The sequence below is a fragment of the Rhinolophus sinicus genome, linkage group LG11 (genome assembly GCF_036562045.2).
Source record: "Rhinolophus sinicus isolate RSC01 linkage group LG11, ASM3656204v1, whole genome shotgun sequence".
NCBI lineage: Eukaryota > Metazoa > Chordata > Mammalia > Chiroptera > Rhinolophidae > Rhinolophus > Rhinolophus sinicus.
Window position 1 is genome coordinate 58,230,317 of NC_133760.1, and position 19,223 is coordinate 58,249,539.

Below are 19,223 nucleotides of genomic sequence, written 5' to 3' on the forward strand. Positions count from 1 at the left end.
GGTGAGAAAACCAAAGCCAGAGAGTGACTTGGCATGAGCTTCCATCTGAACTGTAGAGCTTCTGTGAACTCTGGCAAAGACGCTTTTCTTTTTGAATCTCAACTTCTCTACCCATAACAGGGAAGGAAATACAATGCGAATAAAGTTCTCTCCACCCAGTTGGTGCGCTTTCCGAAAGAGACTCTTCGCACCCTCCTCGGGACTCACCAGGATGAGGATGACCCGCATCCCGTCCTTCTTCATGCGAGTGATCAGGGCTGGAAACCCGGTGAAGTTGGGGCTGAGGGTGAAGTCCAGCTGCCGCTCCATGTAGTCAATGTCCGAGTACTGCACGTCCTGGGGACGCACACGAGGGAACCGAGTGACCGCTGCTGTAAAGGCCCACGTCCAGATGAGAACAACCCTCCCCTCGCCCAACCGATGGTGAATTTCAGACGATTTCTTTTAATTCCTTCAAATCCCAGCTCTGTTATTTGTTAGATACTAGGTTCTGAGGAAGTTACCTAACTTCCAGATTTTCCTTCATAAAATAGAAAAAACGAAATTAGCAAAACACGGGATGCTAATGCCCTTCTGGCAGGGCTGTTGTGAGGAGAAAGGAAAACAGTGGGTGAGAAGGTGCCTTGTAAACAGCCAAAATAAGCAGTGATTGCGGTTACCTGCTCCAAGAGGCTACTCTGCTATCAGTGGTTTCGTGTTCAGAGAAAATAACGTAATGTAAATTTCCCAGGACTAATACAACAGGGATGGTAAATCTACCGAAAACTAAACAAAACCTGTGCTTGCTTTGGAATATCCAATCCTGGGCGTGGTTAAACACAGCTTTCTTACTAAGGATGAAATATTGCATGCTATACTTCCTCATAGTAAAAACAGTTGCAAACAATAGAAAAATAAACAATCAAATTCAATATGTAAGTGGTTTCCGGGATCAGTTCTCTGATTGTTGGAGGACGCCTCCTTCCTCACGTGAAGGACAAAGGTCGCTTCTATATCTATTTCCTTTGGAAACCAGTCCCCAAAACAATACATGCAACCCGGGGTTAGCTCAATGCTGAGGGGCCACTATACTGCAGCACCGGCAAAGTGCTGGAACTGAGGTTATATCTACACACACAACTGTCTGACGGAATTGGGTTGATGTGTTGTTTTTTTAATTAAACATTACTGCTTGGGGAAACTTTTATGCTTATAGAACCATGGATGTTTTTGACTAAGTGTTGAGAAGTCATGCAAAAGAAATGGGAGCATGATCTAGCAGAAAGCACCCTGGAGTTGGCCCTATGTCCTTTTTCTTTGGCAAATCGCTGTGACTCTAAGATGAGGACCATGACCCCCACCTGTATTGTTGGGTTGGAGTGAGGCTCAGTGAGATATTGTATGCGAAAGCACTTTTTAACTTTATAGAACCCCACAAAAATCACACAAATGAATCCAGCTACAGAGACAACTGGGGTTGGCTATGAGGTCCCAAGGCCATTACGCCACAGATTGAGAACATACATAGGGTATCTGAGCAGCCACCATCTCATCATATAAGCTGGCAATCTCAGCGTCATTCCGGTATCCATAGCGGCACAGCTGAAACCCCAAGGACCAGTAAGGAACCATCACTGGCCGACCAATCATCTAGAAAATAGACAGAAACTATTAGTCATTAATAAGGAGATTCTCAGATTGAACTTGTACACAGAGTAGTAATAAGACTGCTTTCCCAGTGTCCTAAGTTAGACAACCAACAAATTAAAATGCAGAGAGAAACTGAGAAGGTACAGAGCCACTGGGATACCTTGGAGAAAGCTTCCTGCTAGATTTCACCTCCCTTCCCAAGACTTTGGGAAAATCTGATTTTACTCTGATCCCTACAGGCAGTCTAGCTTACTGGTTAAGAACATAGAATCCAGAGGCAAAATGCCGAGGTTACCAAGCAGGCTCCAATCCCTGCTGGCTTTGACCTTGGACAAAAGTTAAATAACCTCTTGTGCATAGTTTCTTCACTTGTAAATTGGGGATAATAATAGTATTTGCTTCATAGTAGTTTGTGAGGACTGAATGAGTTAGTAAAGTGCTCTGACATGAAGTAATATATCAGTGACATACAGTAAGTTTTATATGCATGTTTGGTGCTGTTCCCAAAAATACTGTTATAACCACTATGATCATCACCACCACCTCCACCATCACCACCATCTCCACCACCACTGCCACTTCCACAACCACTGGCACCACCATTAGTTCTGCTACTCTGAAATGCTTTGAGCGGCTACGAATTTAATGGTTATTGGGATATTTTTATTGTTCCTTGTTCTACCTGTCTCTGAGTAAAACCAACAATTCCAGTTGTCATCTGATAACTATACTAATGAATATACAGAATATAACGTATAAATACTTAGAAACCAATTGAATTCCCTCCTACCTCTGTGTACTGCTGAGTGACAAGCTCTGGAGTTGGCCCCAGGAACAAATAAAAGTCCAGAATTCCTCCTGTGGTACGGTACGTCAAGGCAGGCATGGGCTGGAATGTCACATCTGAAAATGGAGGAAAATACCAATCAACCTGGAAACCTTCAATGTAAGACATTTCCCCTGAAATGCATACATTCTCCTTCTTCGTATGCCTCTGTACTAAGAAAAAGTATTTTATACTTTACCTACACTGGATTGAAGAAGTTAAGTGAAATGTACAGCGTCCCATCTCTGGTTAGTTTCCCCCTTTGTTGTGCTTTATTATCTTCTATGTTTTGTCATTCTGCTCATTTAATTATTGTAACTTTTATTTTAGAATAGTTTACAACTTGAAAGAAGTTGCAAAACTAGGACTGAATGTCCCCTTGTACACTTCCCCCAGCTTCCCCCAATGGTAATATCTTACATAACCATTGCACATTGTCAAAACCAGGAAACTGACACTGGTATAGTACTATTAACCCAAGTATAGACCTCATTCAGATTTCACCACTTTGCACACGCATGCATTTTCCTCCATCTCCTGATTTTCCACCCCCTTTCCAATATACCACACAAATTTTCTTCTTGTCCTCATATCCCAGAGTGAGCGCTCTGACCCATCGCTTCATCACTAATTATATAGACGGCTCCCATTGGCTGACCTCCAGAACATTTGGGACTTGCTTGGTCTGGCTATCCCTTCTTACCTGATTTTTGCCAAATAAGAGTTAATTTTTGTTAACACATGTTACTGAACTGAAATAAACAGAAAAGCTAAACAGAAATAAGAAGAAAAACAAAACTTCCCACAAGATAATGATTTTTGACTTCAGGGGGCAGCGAGGTCAAACGCTGCCCTAAAGTTCCTCCAGAATGATTAGTTCACAAAAATTGGGGGGAGGGTGCTGGCATCACCTTACCCATGGCATTGCTGTTTAGCAGGAGCACCCCATGGGCGCTGCCATCTTCTTCCAGTGCCATGTAGTAGGGGTGGACGCCATAAGAATTCTTCTTGTACTGGGAGAGTCACGGGGAGAAGTGGCAGGAAGTTAAAAGATATTGTGGCTGAGAAAGAATCTCAACAAACATTGACTGATAAGGTGTGTCTAGTCTTCTCTGTGAAATAAATTCAATGCATAGGAAACAAAACAAGCCTGAGAATTGGCCCACTTGTTGAAAAGCTGAACGTGACCACCCAAGCTGAGTCTGGGAAGTGAAGCATCGAGTGTACACAGTGTAGGCGGAGAGAGGCAGAGACTCAGAGCCCAACACTCTGCCCTTACCCCTGGGGGTTGGTCTCGGGAGAACATCCCCCACGTGTGCCAGTTCAGGTCTCTCCGATAGGCTGTGTGCTCAGTTTCCCCAAAGCCATAGACGTACTGGGAGGGAAGGCGAGTGGAGATGCGAATGAACATGTCATTGAAGGTGAAGCCGAGGAGCTGAGAGTCCCAACTGCAACACAGAGGGTACAATTGGAAAAGAACCAGGCTGTTCTATTGGCTTCAAGCAGCTGATTTTTCAAGGACAACTGACCTCTTGATTCCCTCCCACCCCCAGAATGCTGTTGATCTTCCAAGCAAAACATAACGTCTATTTGATTAAAATAATCATCGATGCCTTTGCTAAAAGCCCAGGAGCCAGCTTCATTCTTCTATGTTCCTGTCACCACCTCCTTTCGGTTTTCCCTCCAGAAAGCCCAATCTAATCACTTTCACTATCCCAGCTGCTACCACTGCGCACTAGCCCTCGCTTCCTTCCACTCTTACTCCCCTACGGTCTACAAAGCAGCCAGAGTGAGATTTTTTAAAAAAAATATCTCACATCACCTCACTCCCCTATTCACAATTCTTCAGTGATTTCTGTTAAAATATCTTATGAATTTTCAAGGCCATACCTAACCTGGAACCCCCCTCATCTCCCATTACTCACTTCCCTACTTATTATAGAGCTCCAACCACATGGGCTATTTTTCCCCCTCCATATGCCAACTTGGCCTGTGCACGCTCTAGTCCAACGACCTCAAATGTTCTTCCCCACTCCCCACATCTCCCCATGGACCTATGTTTAATATCAGCTCCTCAGAGACACTCACTCTGACCACAGTACCCAAGGCAGTAATCTCCCATAACTCGCAATCATCCTGCTCTTTTTCCTCCACAGCAGTTGTCACTATCTAAACCTCCTTATTTATATTTTAACTCAAATTATCTTTGTCATTAACTGATTTTTTTTTGTCCTGAGAAGAGAGACCTCATCTTCTATAACCATGTAATACAGAGAAGGCACTCCGTAAACATGTGTTGAATGAATCCCTAAGTACATGCGACTGCCTCAGCCATTATTCCCAGGGGGCTAAAGATTTCTCATAAGAACAGACCCAACGGAAACAACTTATTCATGAATCTGGAAATGGGGAGTGAGCCAGGGTGTCTCCAAGGACCATGGACAGAGCAATGAATGTGCAAGTAACCATCAATCCCAAATCAGACTAGGAGCCATTTACATCACGGTGCCTGTACTCTTCCGGCGAACTGCAATCCCAAATGGATTCGTAATGAGGACATCATAGAGTCGACTCTCAAAAGTGCTTGACGGAGCCCCGGGTAAGTTCAGAGGGACTGGGACTTCATACCGACTGTTGTTGGGATCATAAATCTAGGGACAGAGGACACAGACTTTAGTAAGTATCGTACTTCTTAGAACCTGTGCTCTTGACAGAACCTTGATATTGTTGACAAAGAGACTGACTGCTACTCGTGTATTTCCTTGTCTTCCTGAAGCTCATAATACCATGGATTTCATTAACCTATCAAAGAACAATGTCAAATTTAACGTTTAACCTGAGTCTGTCACGTCTCATTTTCAAGGCCTCTATTACAGTAACACATCTACTTTGACATTGGGGCTATTTTAGGAAATCAGTCTGGAATCAGTTTGGTATTTATGAATATATTACTTATTACTTTATGTGTAGGTATATGTGACTACCTAAAAACTTTTTAGAACTGAACCCCTCCCCCGTAAAAAATCATAAACTCTACTTGATTAAAACAATCATCGATGTCCTTGCTAAAAATGGGATTTAAATTGATCCACTGGGTATCTGTTATATTCCTGCTGATGCTGCACCGGACACTAGAGATAACTAAACTTCAGAAGACACATTATTGTTTTTAAGGAATTCACATGCTAATGGGAGATGAAAAAGAGGTACCCACAACCCTGGGTGATAGATGCTAATGTACAGCTCTCTAAAAGTGCTGTGACATTGTAGGGAAGGAAACACCTAACACTGTTCCTGGGAGCCTGAGACGGTTTCATGGGGAAAATACAAGCTGAGTCTTGAAAAGTTTTGAAGCCATTAACCAGCATATAAATGAGATCGAGTCGTTACTCCTGGTAGAGAAATAAATGCAAAGGCACACAAAGTACTAAAAACAGGGTAAGAAAGGCCACTATTTGGGAGACTGTTGATGTGTGATCAGGAGGTAGAGCAGCAAAGAGTTAAAGGTGGAAACCGACACAAGTTCATGTATTTCCAATGCATTAGGTGCCTGCCACATGCCACCAGGGCTTTGCTGAGGATGAAACATAAAAGAGCTTCATCCCTACATCAGAAGACGTACAGGAACTCATAGTCCAGGCTGACAGTATTAGACTATGAAGAACCTTTCAGGCAATGCTTGATGTCTTTTATTGACTCTCATTTTTGATGTTAAAACTTTTTAATTAAATTTAGTGGGGTGACATTGGTTACTAAAATTATATAGGTTTCAAGTGTACAGTTCCATAATAAATCATCTATATATTATATTGTGTGTTCACCACTCAGAGTCAGTTCTCCTTCCATCACCATATATTGGACCCCCTTTACCCTCATCTACCACCCTCCTCCCTCCTTACCCTCTGGTAACCACTAAACTATTGTCTGTGTCTTTGAGATTTTTGTTTGGATGTTTGTCTTGTTCATTTGCTGCTTTCTGTTTTATATCCCACATATGAGTGAAGTCATATGGTTCTTGACTTTTTCGGTCTGACTTATTTCACTTAGCATGATAATGTTTAGATCCACGCATGGTGTCGCAACGGATAGTGTTTCATCTTTTCTTATATTCCAGTGTGTATACGTACCAGACCTTCTTTATCTCTCAATGAACATCTGATTGCTAACTATCTACAAGGCTCTATGTTAGATTTTAGAAACAAGAAGATAACAGGACAAATTCCTGTCTTTGAGAAACTTACAATTTAGTAAAGAAATAGACATTAAAACATCCCTTCATCACTAGTCATTAGATGTAATTAGATCATAGAAAAGAAAAAAACTCACTACATTTTTATGGCTATTTCACATATATCCTAAATTCAGTGTTCAAAGCTGACCTCATCATCTTATTTTGCCCAAGGTCAAATCTTTTCAATGTTCCCGTGGCGGTAAATGTCACCACCATCCATACAGAGATACAAGCTAGAAACATGGTAACCAATCTCGATGCCTCCTCTCCCTCATCACCTACTTGCAATCACCAGATCCTGCAATCCTACCTTCTCAGTCTCTCGAAGACGTCCACTGCTCTCCATCTCTTTCCTGTACCGAGTCTAACCGTGAGCCCTCATCTGGGTTCCCTAACTGGTAACCTCCTAACTTGTGTCTCCTTTTTCGCTCTGGTCCTCTCAAGCATTTTCTTTACAGTAGACACAGTAATATCTTCAAAACGCAAATTAGAATAGGCCTCCCTGTTCCATCAGTGATTTCTCATTGCTCTCAGGATAATGATTGAGTATAAGGGAGCCTGGCTAACTTAGAAAAGCAAACCTATTTTAGGGTTCTGTCCCCTTGACTAGTGAAACATGATGGAACTGCGAAGTGTCTAGTCAGTAGTCAGTACACAGACTGTCAACACAGACCTTGAACTGCAGCATCTCATCCTTGTGGTAGGTCACCTTCAGATGGAGGGTGTTCACGGGTGTTGAGGGCAAAGAGTTGGCATAAACAGGGGACTTCAAGGAGAGGACAGCCGTGGCCCCGTGTGAGTCGTACTGAATGTCACTGACAGAGTATAGGTCATTGGTGAAGTAGCAAAAAGGGACTCCTGGAGAACTGGATTCCTGAAAAGTCAAACCAAAGTCAGCTCAGCATGTGATAGCAGGATTATCAATATAAAGAAGCTGGAAAAGGCAACTTCCAGGGAAATGAAGCCCTCAGTGATTTCCCTATATACTCTTTGGCAGTGACAAAAGTTAAAACTCCTGGTCTCTATGTAAAATATTTATAAAAACAAAAACAAAAACAAAAAAAAACCACTGCATGTCACTCCTCTCCAACCTACCCTTCATATCTACTAGGTTGGTGCAAAAGTGACTGCAGTTTTTGCAATTATTTTTAACCTGTTAAACCACAATTATGTTTGCACCAACCTAATAGATAAAAACTCGCGTCCCTTTGGATGTCCTTTCTTTCTGTAGATTTTATGCTCATGAAATTGCAGGTTCAGTATCGAGAATGTTAACATATGTTAACACGGTCAGCGTGGTTACCTCCCAGGCACAGCCACGGGCAGCACAGCTTTCTGCAGAAGCACCCTTCTCATCAGGATAACAGTCTATTTTGTCCGCATCCCTTATCGTCAGGTCCCACTCCACTGTGTATGCTTCTCCCAGGACAAGATCCAGCCCTGTGATAACGGCAACCTGTAGGAAGGGGGAAGTGACAAGGAAATGGACCCCAGGACGAAGGCCCCTGCAAGATCTGAAACTTCTTTTAGGAAAGGAAATCGAAATCAGACCGGACCCAACAATCCAAGTAACATAGCCCTGCAGCTTACATGAAGAAAGCAATATGGGGCGGGGAGGTGAGGCAACAGGGCAAGTGTCACAACTCTCCGTGAGTCATGCAGACAACATTTTGAAAAGAATTGGAAATATAACCTTCTGTAATCACCCCTTTCCTTCCTTCCCCGACTCCTCTTCCTCTTTCTTATTTTGTCAGGAAGGCTGTCTTCTGTACTTTCCCTTATAGCATCACACACACACACACACACACACACACACACACACACACACGGTGTCACCCCAAATCCAGGTTCTCTTCTTGCCCTCTATTCCCCAAACCAGAGTCCCCCATTGGTATGGACTGGTGGCAAGAACATAGGAATAACAATCATTTATCCTGGGTTCTCATCTCCACTCTGCTGTGGAAACTTAGACAAAGTATTTCAATTCTTTGGGACCCAATTTCAGCAATTGTAAAATTGGTGACATGGCAAAATCATTCCATTTCCTTCTATTTCTAATATGCATTTCTCCAAGTCCAAAGCCTCAAAACTTGAAACCTTCTTTGCATCTCATTCATTAGTTCAAATATTTAGTATTTTTCTTAAGTTTGTCTCTTCTTTAATTAGAAATTTCCGTAGTGAAAGTTCTCCTTTGTCTAGAGTTATAAAATCACATTCTAAGGATTATCATCCTTTTTCCAGTCTCCTCCCAGTCTAAATTCATCTTGCACTTCTTTGTACTACAAATCCCCCTCCAACACCCACCCCCCCAATCCTAAAACAATGTTCTCACAATGGCACAACCTTGATTCAAGGGTCAACGGGACCCTTTGAAAATTAGATCAGATCCTTCTCATTTTGGCACTAAGACCGCCCCCCCCAAATCTGACCATAGTTATCTGTCCAAACTGATCTCCTTCCAAAAGTGAAGCCTACCTAGTCTAGTTATACAGTATTCCCAGACCAATAATGTAAGGTTCTTGTCGGTCCTTAGAATGGCCCATTCTGATCGCTCAGCCTTGAATGTTTTATCTAGGAAACCGGTGCCCCTCTGTGGACTCCACTTCGAGTTGCCTGCCCTACATAAAAGTTCTCTTCTCACTATTTCAGTTTAGGATACTGAAGTTCCCAAGGAAGAACTGAAATGTGAGCCCATGTACCACAGCGGTGACCATTAGGTGTAAGTCCACTGGAAATTGTTTGCCAAGTGTTTCTTTCTGGATGCAAGAGCTTGCTTGCTTCCTTCCTGCTCCTTTTTTTTTCTCCTATAATAAGGCCATAGTGACTGGAATTAAGCAGCCAACTCCAGTCAACCCTGACAACCTTGAGACACTGACTGAACCAATTCCAGCATCTGATCACTGTAAAACTTCTTATTGCACAAAAGAAAAAATTTTGCTGAGTTTCCTGTCACTTGCAGCCCAACAAATCTCTCCCTGATGTACTGTCTTTCAAAACCCAGTTCTAGCCCTGCCTTTCCCATGGGCTTTGTTCAATACCTCATTAAGCTTTGAACAATGAATTAGGAATTGTATAAATTAACACTTCCGATGTGCTGGTTTGGGTGGCCAGTCCCCTTCCTGGACAACAGTTTCATGTGTATAAATTGTGTCTCCCCACCACCTGAATTTAAACTATAAGAGTTCCTTTGGTCTTAAATGAATTGATTTATTTAACAAATATTTACTGAGTGTGTTTTCATTGTCCAATGGCTTGCACTTTACTGCATGCATAACCAAACTATAACAAACACTTTATTTCTAACTTTATACTGTATGCATCCTCAACGTATGTTGTCAGGACAAAATGTCAAATGTAACCGACATCATTATAGTAGAAGACCAAATTTACTTATTTTCTCCAAATTTGGGATGTCCCTCACCAATCATGCTGACCCAGCTGCTTTTAGTCCGGAATCACCTGGAGTACCTGGAGTAAGGAGTATTCGAGAAAACGATTCCTCCTACTGCTAAGATGTCAGAGAAACTGATTACAACCCATTCAAGAACGTCAAGTCCCATTACAACTGATGAAAAGTTATTTTATTCTTATGACCTAACCAATTAAGTAGCCATTAGCTAGGCTTGCCAAATTCTTTGACTTAAAATATTTCCTGAGAATGTATGTGCTGGAGAATCTATACAACTCAATACAGTAAAAATAAACAAAAAAACGCATCTCAAAAGTTTCGTGAATGGGAATCCCACCTCCCACCTCTACGTTTCTAGCAGCTTTCAGACCTACTTTTCCTCTAATCCTGTTTCCCACACTCCTACCTTTGCTCCCAGTCAGAGAGAACAGAAGACCGATGTGCGAATAGGGGAATGAGGATGAAAAGACCACTTCACCTTTCTCCAGTTTCTCGCGGCGCCCTCATTCATTCTAGCTCTGGTCTAATCCTCAATTTTTTTCTCTCCTAACCATCTCACTTCCCACCCCAGGCCTCAGAGTAGGCTCTGGTTCTTCAGAACTGATGCAGCCTTGGCAAGAAGAGACACCACAGGTATGAAGAATTCATGACGCACTAGCTCAACAAAATGGAGTTGTACCTGTAGGTTACTGTCATATGTGACATTAGGAGAAACTTGACTCTGGACGTTGTTGTGTTTCACTATAACGTTCTTCGGTTCCTGGGTCCCAAGGATCTTAATCTCTTTAAATACTAGATTATTAGGATCTTTGTAGGTTGATTGCAAAATCTTCACCTCCAAGCGGTTCTACAAAACAAGCACAAATGTCTACTTACAATACAGATTCTCAAGTCACTCAAATATTCCATCCTACCCCAAACTGCTCTGAATGCCCCGTAGCTGTCTCTACTAATGTATGCTTAAGCAGCACAAACTTATTTTGATCCCCGAGGTGAGACAGAGAGAGAGGGGTGAGTGTGGGCGGTAGAGGATAGAAAGACACACACACAGAAATTTTTTAAAAACCTACGTAAAAAACTGACTACTTTGACTTCTCCATATCATTACCTCTTTTTTACTAACATGAATGATTCAATTATAGGGAGTTAATTCATAACCCCCTTGCAGTCATAAATGCTCTGTGCTCACTTACAGTCAGTCACGCACACGGAGTTACAAATACAACTACGCACAGACACAAACACACATGAGCTCATGGTCAGACAAAAGCTCACATCTAAGACTCATAAAAATCGACTACTCACTTGGGTGACGGAAAACTCACAGAGGAGATAAACTTTATTAGCCACAGTATCTGAAAGTGAAAGAAAGACGCACGAGTCAGAGTCTGGTCTGCCCACCACAGAACAGGTTTTACTCTGGCCGTCTTGGAAGCTGTATCTTGAGAAGCAAGAGTCTTGAGTCTTCCAAGCAAAGCCACTGTTTTCCCTTTTGCTTTCTACCTTAACCTCGAAAAAGTTCCCTTCCAAGTGCTTCCGGGGCATATGTCTAAGGGAATCTATTTCCTAAGTTGGAGCCACAAGTGTCGTTAATAAGTCGGAGACAGAAAAATATGCTAAGAAGCTAGATACAGACTCACTAGAAAAGTGCAATCTCACTGCCTCACTGGCATGGATATTTTCTTTGTATCATCGACCTCTGTTCATTAACACTTTGGGGGACGATGTCTCCATTGAATAGCAGGAACAGTCTTAAAAACATCTCTTTCAGGTTCCCACTGACAATCAAATGAGAGCCTATGGATACTGCTGGCCAATGGGAGAATTCTAAGAAGCAGAATGTGCCTTCCGTCCATCAGTGGTCCATCCGCCAGTACCCATGAGCAGAGCAACTAAACCCAAAATTCTTCTCTAGAGCCAGCAATGCTATTGTGCCTGGTGGGATGGAATCGCTCCCACAGCTGAATGAGCAGCAGGAATAACTCAAAGGCACAGGTTCGACAATGGCGAGATTGTCACAACAGTGCTCACCTTTCGTTTCCCCGTCGTCCCAGAAAAGTTCACCTTTTGCTTCTTTGTTCTCATCTAGGGCAATGATAAGACCCAGAGGGTTCCTCCGACTGTGGGAGGCAAGATGTATGTAAGATACAAAGACTTACAGAATTTTGTCAAGGAGCTGAGAATGATGCTGCCAAATTTCAAATGGGAATCTACTAGCGGCAGATGGCTCTGCTTTTCTTCAGGCACAAAGGCCAAACCAAAGCACATCTTTCTCTGGAATCAGTAATGTCACAGGAGATTAAAAAACAACATATCCCAAACATTAGCAATAAACATCTATGTAGGAGGCAAGAATTTAAGCACCACAATCTCTGCAGTAGCTACAACAAAAGTTGCTGGTGCCACTATTTTATAGAATACAGACTATTAGAAGAGAAAGAAATCCTAGACAGTGATTGGTTCAGCCTAATCATTTTAGAGATGAGACCTGCAGGAGAAATATTAACAGTAGTTGGGGCGATAAAATTTTCCCCCTGCCTGAGAACAGTTTTGACTCAGAAAGCAATACAATACAAGAAGGTCCATCTCTATAATGGCAACTTTCCTAATATTATTTTTAGTTTGTTTTGAGAGAAAAATAAAACATTCTAATTATCCGCCTTATAATTTAGAATAGCAAACACAAAACACTAGGCAAAAAGATGGTGCAATAGATGGACATAGAGAGAGGAAAAGAAAGAGCAGTTACATGCGGCATCTGTCTTTATCTCCCCACTCCTCTGGACTACCGCCCAATTTTCTGCTCCTGCTAAATCCCTCACTGATCTCACCGTCCCTGTTGCATTCTTTCACAGGTCAGCCTTCCACTCTGCGCTATGTGAGTCACGTTCTGTTACCATCAAAACCACCTGCTTTTGATCTAACATGCATGTACTGAGTAGCTTTCATTTGCTAGGAAGTCTACGGCAAACAGATCACACCCCATTGATGACCTTAAATTTTGTAAGAAAGATGAAGTATATTCACCAAATAATCAAAGAAGAAAGTAAAGAGTGGCACAAAAGTCAAAATACTTATAGGAGTCCAGAATAACACTTCTAGGAGCACGGTGGACTAGAGATTCTGAAGGATCGCCCCACTAAAATACTACTTGATCCTACATGAGTTAACACGCATGATGCTTGAAGGAAGCTAATGTGATCCCAAGTTGACAGCAGTCCTGGCTTGTAACCAAAGAGAAGGGAAATCATCTCTGGAAGAATGAGACCCATATTTGGACCCTCCTGGGGTACAGAAATGACCGGCTTAGTCAGCCTCCCCCTTAGAGGAGGAAATACCAGCCACACTGTACCTGGCCACAGTGGTTGTGGCTGGCTGTTGGATAGGGAAGATGCAGCCTCCTCGGAGGTGAAGTCCAATTTTGTCTCCAGGAAGGTCCATCTCCACTTTTTGCTTTCTCCATCTCACTCGGCCCCCCTGACGGATGCAGACAAGTCAACACACTGACATGAGAGCACATTCACCTCCACCTCTCACCCACAAGCTGAGTTGTCTATGGCTCACTACTTTTCCCACCTAACAGAATTTCTATCTAGTTAGGCAATCAAACAAGAGAAGGGGAAAAAATTAAGAACAACAGGTTTTGCCATCAGTTGGGGATTTGGGAGCTCTTTTATGCCATGCTGAGGCTATTTGATGTGTGTTACACAAACTGATAGTTCTAAACAAGTAATCTAACTCATGACCAAGTTCAAATTGTCCATTGGCCCCTCCAACATTTGCCCATGAGACATTCCACCGGAATCTCTATCTTACTGACGATTGAAACACGTTTAAGTATGTTTTTCAGATTTCATCATCACTGATGATAAGTGACTTCGGCTCATTTCATCAACTCTGCTATGAAATTACAGAAAATACTATGGAAACATTCAGTGCACGCACAGGAATTTCGCTCTCCAGGGAGGTATCCTGGCTACACAGCTGCAGCTGCGGTCTCAAAGAGTTTTAGAAAAGTCAAAGCTACTTACAGTCTCATAATTGTACCAGACGGCATCCGGCATATATGCCATCACTTTCTCTGCACCCTGAAATTAAAACAAAATATTGTTCTTCATGGGCCCAGCCTCTGAAAGGAATAAAATAAATTTCCTAGCACTCCCATAGGGGCCTTCTCAACCCTGTGCTGAGAGTGCATAAATGGCCTTTCTTTTCTCTGTTAGGAAATCGTGCCTTTCTTCTAATAGGAATAATAGAGGCAACAACTTGGAATTCAAAGAAAAATATTCAGTGGAACCACATCAATAACAATATTGTTATTATTATTATTTTAAAATGTGCTGTGGGAAAAATTCCCGCTTTATATTGATTACCTCATTCCATCTTCCCCCAGTCCCCACGGATAGGCACTATTACTATCTCACCTTTACAGCTGAGGAATGAGCCCAGTAACTTGTACCAGATCACACCAGGCCCAAATGGCAGAGGCAGCAATCACACCCTGCTCAGCCTGACTTTAGCGTGAGTGCGGGGTCACTGCCCTATTCTGCCTCTGCATCACAGATCAAGCAGTGACCGGCTATGAGAATCTGACAACAGGACCATTCTTAAGCCCAGATTCGCCAGGAGAGGCTTCTATACTGGTGGGAAACTTGGTCAAGACAAAAGACTTGTAGAGAAAAAAAATCAGGTATCGAACTTCCCCAAACCCTGCCCACTGTCTTCAAGGCTGAGTCAGCCACAGGGGTTGGCCATGGGTCTGGAACAAAGAGCAGAGCAGCGGTTCTGAGAAGAGAGAAGGGTTTGCAGGGAAGCAGGAACAGAAGCAGAGACCACCAGGCGTCTCTGCAGGAACACTTGCCTCATTCAGAACTGGAGTGATGAGGAGGCCAGACCCCCAGAGAAACTGCTGGTGCACGTCCCAAGTGCTGCTGTCCCCATAAAACCTGGAGATCAGAGAGACGGTCACTGAGGTCTGGGCCAAGGCTTCCTGGAAGCTGTGCCCACACAGGCTCCCTGCCTGGGGTAACCCCCGAAATTATTCTGTGACACCTATTCAACCCTCACCTCTCCACTCCTGCAGAGGAATTCACTTCCCCCCAGCCCATGTAAACCTCCTGTTCTTGCCCCAGGCTGGACAACCTAGTCCAGTATCTATGCTAGGCAGGTTCCAGGCTGCAACTCGATGTGCCATAACTCCCCTTTAAAACAATAAGTACGATAAGCAATACGTTTTAAATCTGCAGCTGACTATCAAGAAGGAACTGGATTTGATCACGAAAAATAGCAGAGAATTTAAAATTTTACTCTTTTCTCTTTTAGGATATCTGCTTTTTAACAGGGAATTCCAGGAGGTGGCAAAACCTTACCCAAAATAATGGGTAGATAATAATAGAGCAAATATGTGCGTGAGGGCCTAAAAGGTCAGACACGTAAGGAAATGAACTGTACTTTGACAAGGCAGGCCTTTTAAGTCCTATAGCCTGAGTGTAGTGTATTAGAAAAGAGACCATCAAGTTCAAGCTATCTAATCCTTTAAGACTAAGGAAAGTAAGGATAAAAGAACTAAAATGATTTGTCAAGATAAAGAGTTAGTTGATGGCAGAACAAAGAAAAGATCTCAAGTCCCATGACATTTAGTTTAGCTCTTTCCCCAAAAGGGAACAGTCCATAATACTTAAACATACTCCTAGAATAGTGTCTAGACAGCAATAGCCTTGTAAATACCAACTGGGCATTCCAATTTAGTACACACACACACACACACACACACACACACACGTACATATATGTATACATATACACAAATATATGTATCTGAGTAACTGTATGCATCGTTTCCATTTTCACTCTAATATTTGATGATATAGTCAATGCCACCCAGATCCATCACCCAAAGTTCTTTGGGTGAAATGAACTTACTCATGCAGAAGAGGCCTGGCCACTGTCTCCCCCCATCTGTGAGCGCGATAGAAGAGGGTGTAAAGATAGGGCAATAGAGTATAGCGGATGGTCAGGTAGTGCCTGGAGGAATTCAGCAGCAGAGAGTCAGCTCCAAAGGAGGCAGGATCCTGGGCCTGGAAGGAGACAAGAGGTTGCAATTGTGATCCGGCTACAAATAACAGAAGCACTTGGGCAATTCCAGACCCCATTCATCACAACCAAGAGTTTCCTTCCAGAAAGACCTGAGGCCCAGGTGGAAACTTCGCCTCCCATCAGTACAGTTGGGCCAAGGGAGATCATTTCACCAAGGAAGTGGCTCCTCTTCCCCTCAGCTTCCCTCATCCACTCTTTACGAGTGTTCACTCCGGAGACGGCCAGTTAAATAATTTTGCAGTATTTCCTCATTGGTTCTCATTACAAAATGAGCAACATAGAGAAAGTGTGTAGAGGTTAGATTCCTTAACAGAGTCAACTTTCCCTTGACTGCAGCAGCAGAAGTAGCAGAGGCGGTGGCACAGGGCATTTAAATGGCACATCAGAGATCCCTGTTGATGGCAAACGGTGGTGCAACTTCACCCAAGGGAAGCACCAGGAAGGAGGCTGGCTCAACAGATTGCTTGGCGAGGATGCAAACAGACGTAGTCCTACTATGTGTCAAATGTATTTTGATCCTGTCTGCTGGGAGACTCACCTTGTAGCCTTGACCATTGTGATTCCTGGAAAACGGATAGAAGGCTCCCAGCTGCATCCACCGTCTGCAGAGCTCCTCAGGGGCATCCAGTGCATAGCCACATATGTCAGGACCCACCTGGAGGGACAGGCCGCTTGTGAGTGTCCCCCGCTTTGCTTTCTACCAGGGACCTCCCCACCGAACTGTGCTAACCTCTTACTGAGAAGGCTAATTAACATAGTGTGACTCAATTGGATTATACCCTGTATATACCCTGTGTCTGTTCGTTACTGCCAGGTGACTTTGAGTAAGTTACTTAGACCTTCTGTGCCTCAGTTTCCTCATTTTGTTAAAGTGGGCACTAATGAGCTAACAGGGTTTTCATAAATAGGATAATGTAAATAAAACACTTGACATACAATAGCTTTTTGATGAATACTAACTAGAAATACAGCGGATATTATTTTGACCACACTGCTATCAGAATTATTCTTCCAAAGCTTAAATTTGATACTGTCACTCACTTATTCAAAAACCTCCAGGGTCTCCTTGCAGCTTACCCTATGAGTTTCTTAAAATCTGGTTCTCACCACATTTCCAGCATCACTTCCCATTCCAGTCCTTATAGACACAGCAAAGTCTCAAATGTCTGCTTGTATGCTTGTGCCCAAATGTATTTCTTAAGTTTAAAATGACCTCCCCCCATTAGCCTGCTAAAACATACCCCCTTTTCATGGTTAAACTCGGGAGCCGTCTTCTCCATGAAGTTTCCCTGACTCCCTCCCCTCACATTCTTTGTTCCTTGTGATCTTGTCAGCGTTGATATGTCCCTTTCTCAGGCTCTCCCTGAACACTGAGTATGTCCCTGTGAGCACTTTTACCCCCGCTTGTCATAACATTTACTCATATATGTCTCCTCTTACTAAACTATAAAGTCTTTGGGGAGAGAGGTGTTTCTGTCCCTATATTTATGCTTTTCTCCACCCTCACCGTGCATACCTAGCTCTGTGCCTGCACACAGTAGGAGCTCAATAAATATATATGTTGAATTTAACTACGCCATCTCTCAGGTGCTGACGTTATCTTTCCTCATCTTGGTGCTAGATACGCAGATGTGTCCAGTTTGTGAAACTCATCAACGTATGTCTGCTTAAGGATATGTGTCCTTTTTTGCATGTATGTTTTACTTTATTAGAAAAACAATTTTCCAGAGACATCACTTGGAGGCTGCACTTGCTATCTTTATAAGGCAGTACAGGAAAGAGCGCTGTGGGACCAGAGCCGTGCAATGCAGATGAAGCACATGCTCTGAAAACATGAATCCCTGGGCCACGGAGAGTGGGGGGGAGGGGAGCTTTAGGACGGCCAGCTTTCTAGCATGAGGCTTTCCGGGGGCTGCGAGTCATCAGCGAGCTGGGAATGTGGACTCACCATTGGGACACCAAAAAGGTTGAACTCAAGCATGCCGGGGATGGACCAGCGCAGGTCGTCCCAGGTGGCCGCATTGTCTCCTAACCAATGGGCTGCAAACTTGCCCGATCCCGCGAAGGTAGAACGGGTTACAATGAAGCTTCTCTTATCTGGGAACACGGTCTTGACGGCCCTAGAAAAACAGAGAGACTTAGGAGTCCATGTGTGACCTTCGTGTGACACATGCCAGGGACCTCGAAAGTTACTACCCCATTCTTCTCTCCTCTCTCCCAGAAGGGTTAGAATTGCTGTCGGGAGCAGACTGTACCGTGAAGTATATTTATGTTTTGTTTTGTTTTAAGGTGGTTTATGTACATCAAGAGCTCCATAATTTCCAAGAATTTCCAAAGCAGCCTCGCCAAGTCTAGTCACTAGAGGCATACAATTTTTATGGACCAAAGGTGAAGTTTACATACTCGTAGTTGTCTGTATACACTGATCTTCCACATCGTGGGATTTCAGACATACACTTATGAACCCCCTCTTGGAATTTATGAACCCCCCTCTTGGAATTTAAATTCTTTTTTTAAGGAGAAAGTCTTTGGTCACAATTTTGTAATAAGAAGAGCCATGTTAAAATTATATATGTATGTGCGTACTTTTAAAAGTAAATATAAACATATATCACCTATATGTTTTTAAATTAGAAGTCTCTCATATACTTAAAAATGTTTGCTCTATAATTTTTTTAACAACTGTCAAGAAGGTTAAAATTACACCTGGACTTTGCTAATGAAAGACTGTGGTTTGGCTCTGGCTGCCTGCTGTCACAGGTGCAGTGAGCGGGGTAAGTGGTCAATAGCTTTTCCTCACTAAAACTTTTCCATACACAAAGGCACACACAGCACAGTAGGAAGATGCTGAGCCAGCATCTAAAACCCCAAAGCCCATGAGGCCTGAGTCACTTAACCCTCCATCCTCCAGTCTACACAGTGTGGCCGAGAGAAAAATATATGTATCTAGGACTCGTGAAGAAATGGGCTTAAATATTGCTTTTACAATTCACTAGCTGTTTGACCTTGGTCATGTTACTTCTTTCTTTCTT

General features: G+C 43.0%; 1 protein-coding gene across 1 annotated transcript in view; it reads right to left on the reverse strand.

Moving 5' to 3' along the window:
- The window catches only part of MGAM (maltase-glucoamylase), a 69,138-nt gene that overhangs the window by 21,177 nt on the left and 28,738 nt on the right, over positions 1-19,223 (reverse strand). Inside the window, exons 16-32 of the mRNA XM_074315260.1 lie at positions 18,140-18,311; positions 16,730-16,846; positions 16,018-16,172; positions 14,957-15,041; positions 14,127-14,183; positions 13,448-13,572; positions 12,127-12,215; positions 11,401-11,450; positions 10,775-10,942; positions 7,990-8,142; positions 7,360-7,560; positions 4,955-5,106; positions 3,735-3,903; positions 3,372-3,468; positions 2,420-2,532; positions 1,504-1,629; positions 208-336 (exon numbers count right to left, since the gene is read on the reverse strand). Coding sequence (XP_074171361.1) covers positions 208-336; positions 1,504-1,629; positions 2,420-2,532; positions 3,372-3,468; positions 3,735-3,903; positions 4,955-5,106; positions 7,360-7,560; positions 7,990-8,142; positions 10,775-10,942; positions 11,401-11,450; positions 12,127-12,215; positions 13,448-13,572; positions 14,127-14,183; positions 14,957-15,041; positions 16,018-16,172; positions 16,730-16,846; positions 18,140-18,311 — 2,158 coding nt within the window. The remainder of the gene's footprint in view (positions 1-207; positions 337-1,503; positions 1,630-2,419; positions 2,533-3,371; positions 3,469-3,734; positions 3,904-4,954; positions 5,107-7,359; positions 7,561-7,989; positions 8,143-10,774; positions 10,943-11,400; positions 11,451-12,126; positions 12,216-13,447; positions 13,573-14,126; positions 14,184-14,956; positions 15,042-16,017; positions 16,173-16,729; positions 16,847-18,139; positions 18,312-19,223) is intronic.